Below are 4,517 nucleotides of genomic sequence, written 5' to 3'. Positions count from 1 at the left end.
ATCAGCCATGATTGAATGGTGGGAGAGACAAGGGTGGAGCAGAACTTAATGGGCTGAATGGCCTAATTTCTGCTCCTATGTCTTATGGGTCTTACGGACCCAGATTTGATTCCACCCTGTGCGGAGTTTGCACATTCTCCTTGTGTTTCCGTTTTCCTCCCACAGTCCAAGGATGTGCAGTTTAGGTGGATTGGCCATGCTAAATTGCCCATTGTGTCAAGTGATGTGCAGGTTAGGTGGGTGAGCCATGGGAAATGCAGGGTTACAAGGATAGGGTGGGGTGTTCTTCAGAGGGTCAGTATGGGTTTAATGGTCTGCTTCCACACTGTAGGGATTCTATGATTGATGAATAGTTTATAGGCTGCAAGTTAGCTCAGCAAGCTAAGGTGAAGCAGAATAAAGCCAACATTCTGGGTCAATCCCTGTACTGCCTGTGGTAGCTGATAGAGTCTCTGCTTGCCCACTTTCACCCTGTGCTTGTCGAGTGGTCACCCTCAAGTTACACATCACCAACTGTCTCTTGGTGAAGATTACTTTCTGGATTAGTCCTAATCTGCCGTACAGGGAGCAATTTATGGTGCTGCCTGCCTCAGGGAACCGACACTGGTCGTCTATAAATGAGTGCTGCTAAGAAACAGTGCCAAAGAAACACATCTCTCACCCGAAAGCACAGCTTTGCTGGTACAGGAAATAATCATCTTTTGTAAGATAATACACATTAAACCTGTGATGAGAGATAATATTTAAAATGTATAAAGTGCACATTATATGGGGCTTTCAGTTTGGTAGTTTTGAGCTATTTACACATTTATAGATTTACATATATTCACCATGCCTCCCTTCACACAACGCACCCACCCCACCCCCACAGCCAACGGAAGGCACCTTCGTTGAGATTGTTCATAATGTGCACATCACACTTGCATCTTCCGTGTGGTCGCAGTTGTGGACGTCCCAGCCGATATGGGAGCACTGGTTCAGCAGGCTCTCGTTTCCTTTGCATTTCACGTTGTCGAGGTGGATGATGCCAACGCCCTGCCCGAAGTACGCCTGTGCCTTCGCAGCCTGGGCCCTGCCACATCCCAGCTGCCTGCAGACCACCCTCGCCGCCCGCAAGTCCCAGGCGTCATCGCAAACCGTGCCCCACTGGGCCATCAGGTAGATCTCCAGCCGGCCCTCACACCGGTGCTGTCCATTCACAAGGCGGACTTGCGATTCTAAAACGGGGATTGCAAAAAAAAACACACACACACACAAATGATAACACGATTCAAAACCTTGCTATTTGTGGTAGCCATTGCCAAGAATGAGACAGTAACAACAATTTTTAACATGTGTATCATAAAAAACAACAAATCCTCTGTGCCCGGATCTTGGTGCCTCCATCTTCCCTGTAATAGGAGCAGGTCAGATTTATAAATGGTTGGTAGCAGCCCATTCTGGGATTCCCAACTTCATTCCCATCAAAGGAAATTGTTATGGCCCCTGGATAAGGGGGTGTGGGTGGTACAAGCACAAACAGCAATCCCAATCTGACCCATTCCTCTGATATTCACTTCAACCTCCTCACCATTTTCCGTAGAGTTAGATTTTTCATGGTAGCTGACATGTTTCAGGGTTTCACAAAGGAGTTATGAGGGATTCGTGCTCTGGAGTTGAGGCCTTTTGAGTGGAAACATTTACAACTCCATATAATGCTCTGTGATAAATTAAATAGATTTAAAAAAATAATGAGTGGGCTTTACTTTTAAAAGCTAAGTGACCAGCATTCTGAAAGTATTCAGACAATTAGAGTATTCAATCCAGTGCAGAAAGTGCTCTTGCACATCCAACAGTATTGAGATGGATACTTAATGTGTTACTGTTCTCATCATTTGATCCATCCTTCGATTGACAGTTCAGTCATCTGTTCAGCTATTTAAATCAGTAAAGTAGACAGTCATCACAATGGTCTTAAAGTCTTCAGTTCCAGAGGTAATGCTGACACAGGCTGGAGTTTGGAAACCCATTATGAATGCTTGTCTGAACTCCAAATGTCACTGATGGATTTAACTCAGTGTGATACAGCCAGCAGAGAGTCTATGAGAGTTGTTTTGCTGTACACTTTTTATGAAATTAAAGCATTTTGAAGAGGCATTTGATCATTTCTTTTGGTTTTGACAATTTTATGAATACAGAATAAGTTAATTTTTTCAAGTAAAGTTTGAATCTCTGAAGGTTTGACTGTTTTATGATCTCCTAAAGGGATTCATGTTTCAAGATGGTTTGGAATGGCTAGAAAGTTTTGCAATGTTATAATGACAGTGATGGAAATGATCACTATTGAATCCTCCTGCTTGTTTCTTCCTGAACTCATGCAAGTATAGGCGCATGCAGAATAAAAAGGCATTTCATAATTTTCAAAGGTATGGTCATGTCTGCTTTCCCTAATCTATGTGGACTCAACATTTCTCTTTATTCTTTCATGGGATGTGGGCACCATTGGCAAGGCCAGCTTTTCAAATGGTTTAGTCAGTCATTTCCAGTGAAGAGTGAACATGTTTGATGTGGCTCTAGAGTCAAATGTATCCAGGCCAGGTAAGGACTGTGATAGGATTAGGGTCAGGGTCAGAGTTAGGGTTAGAGTTAGTATTAGGGTTAGGATTAGATTTAGGGTTAGGGTCAGGGTCAGAGTTTGCGTTAGGATTACGGTCAGGATTAGAGTCAGGGTTAGGATTAGGATTAGGGTCAGGGTCAGAGTTAGAGTTAGTATTAGGGTTAGGATTAGAGTTAGGATTAGGGTCAGGGTCAGAGTCAGATTTAGAGTTCGAGTTAAGATTAGGGTTAGGATTAGGATCAAGGTCAGAGTTAGAGTTCAAGTTAGGATTAGGGTTAACTTTAGATTCAGGGTTAGAGTTAGGATTAGGATTAGGGTCAGGGTCAAAGTTCGAGTTAGGATTAGGGTCAGGATTAGATTCAGGGTTAGGGTTAAGGTTAGGATTAGGGTCAGGGTCAGAGTTACAATCAGGGTTAGATTAGGGATTGGGTTAGGGTTAGGGTCAGTCCCAAGGGTACGTTCATGAAGCAGAGCAGCTTTTAGAAGAATTGATGCTTTTCCTGTTCACTACTACTGACACGACCATTGTATTGCAGACTTGTGAATTGAATTTAGTCCCTGGCAGGATTTGAACCCGCGTCTGTACCCCTGGATTACCAATCCAGTGTCATAATCACTGCATCCTCCAACACTTCCAACTTTGTTTTCTCACAGACTCTAAATCTTTTTGAGGTCACAATAGTTGCCATAAGAATGTGAGTTCAGTATTCCCAGATAACTGCTACACTCCCCTATAAAGAAAACATGTATCTCCTCCCATAATGCTCATTTGTACATGGTCGGTTTTCCTTTATTTCCTCCTTCTTGCTCTGAAATGAGCCCCATATTCTGACAGCTCGATGGGTGAGGGAGTTCCTTCATTCATTCACAGGGTTTCGCTGGCTGGCCCAACATTTACTGTCGATTCTGAATTGGCCCTTGAGAAGATGGTGGTGTGTTGCAAATCTTGATTAGATTCCTTGATGACTATCCCATCTCGATGGCCTCCAGTTATCATCTGCCTACAAGACAACAGCCTCTCGCCATCTCAACCACCTTCTGTGATATTAAATACATCTCTACGGGCACCGCTCAGTGCATTCAGTCAATCCACTCACTTCCTCTAGTTTGACCTCTTTCCAACAATGATCCCATTCCCTGCCCTGAACACAACTCTTGATTTTTGCCTGCTTGTGTGCACAACTGAGTGTGGGGTACTGGTTTTCACACGATGGGACAGAGATGCTATGGACCAGCCCAGACCCCCTCAAAATATCTTCAGAAGGTAGCCTAGACCCTACCTTTTTCTTATTTCAAAGGTAGATGTGTAGTGGGTGTCCAGGTGTGATGCAGCTGGTCAAACCACTAGACTTTAAGGAAACCAGAATTTATTTATGATTTGGAGATGCCGGTGTTGGACTGGGGTGTACAAAGTTAAAAATCAGGTTATAGTCCAACAGGTTTAATTGGAAGCACACTGGCTTTCGGAGCAACGCTCCTTCATCAGGTGATTGTGGAGGGCTCGATCGTAACACAGAATTTATAGCAAAAATTTGCAGTGTGATGTAACTGAAATTATACATTGAAAAATTGATTGTCTGTTAAGCCTGTTAGAATACAGTGATAGTTTCACTTCTTTCATGTGTAAATCACAAAACCCTTTTTTTTAAAGTTGCATTCTCGGGTTAGCTGTTAACAATGGTGATAGCTAGACAATATGTTGAAGGTGTTAGCCCCCCGTGTTCTCTGTCTATGCCACGATATTTATATTGTTATCTCACATTTTAGATTAGAATCAGAGTTTTACATAAATTCATGCAGTTTTTGAGCTCAGAGTTCTACATGAATGTATGCAGTTTTTGAGCAAAGTGCAATGTAACTCTGCAAGTACAAATTCACCCCACAAAATATGTGTGTGCATGTGGGTCTTTGTCTGTCTGTG

General features: G+C 43.0%; 1 protein-coding gene across 1 annotated transcript in view; it reads right to left on the bottom strand.

Annotated features, from left to right (window-relative positions):
* Window positions 1-288: 288 nt before the first annotated feature.
* LOC122564231 (scavenger receptor cysteine-rich domain-containing group B protein-like) overlaps window positions 289-4,517 on the bottom strand; it is an 87,170-nt gene continuing 82,941 nt past the window's right edge. The window contains exon 11 of the mRNA XM_043718929.1: window positions 289-1,217. Within this exon, the coding sequence (XP_043574864.1) occupies window positions 901-1,217 (317 nt within the window). The 3' untranslated portion in view covers window positions 289-900. The remainder of the gene's footprint in view (window positions 1,218-4,517) is intronic.

Source organism: Chiloscyllium plagiosum, chromosome 28, assembly GCF_004010195.1.
Source record: "Chiloscyllium plagiosum isolate BGI_BamShark_2017 chromosome 28, ASM401019v2, whole genome shotgun sequence".
Classification (NCBI taxonomy): Eukaryota; Metazoa; Chordata; class Chondrichthyes; order Orectolobiformes; family Hemiscylliidae; genus Chiloscyllium; species Chiloscyllium plagiosum.
This window is presented reverse-complemented; position numbering and strand designations above follow the sequence as displayed.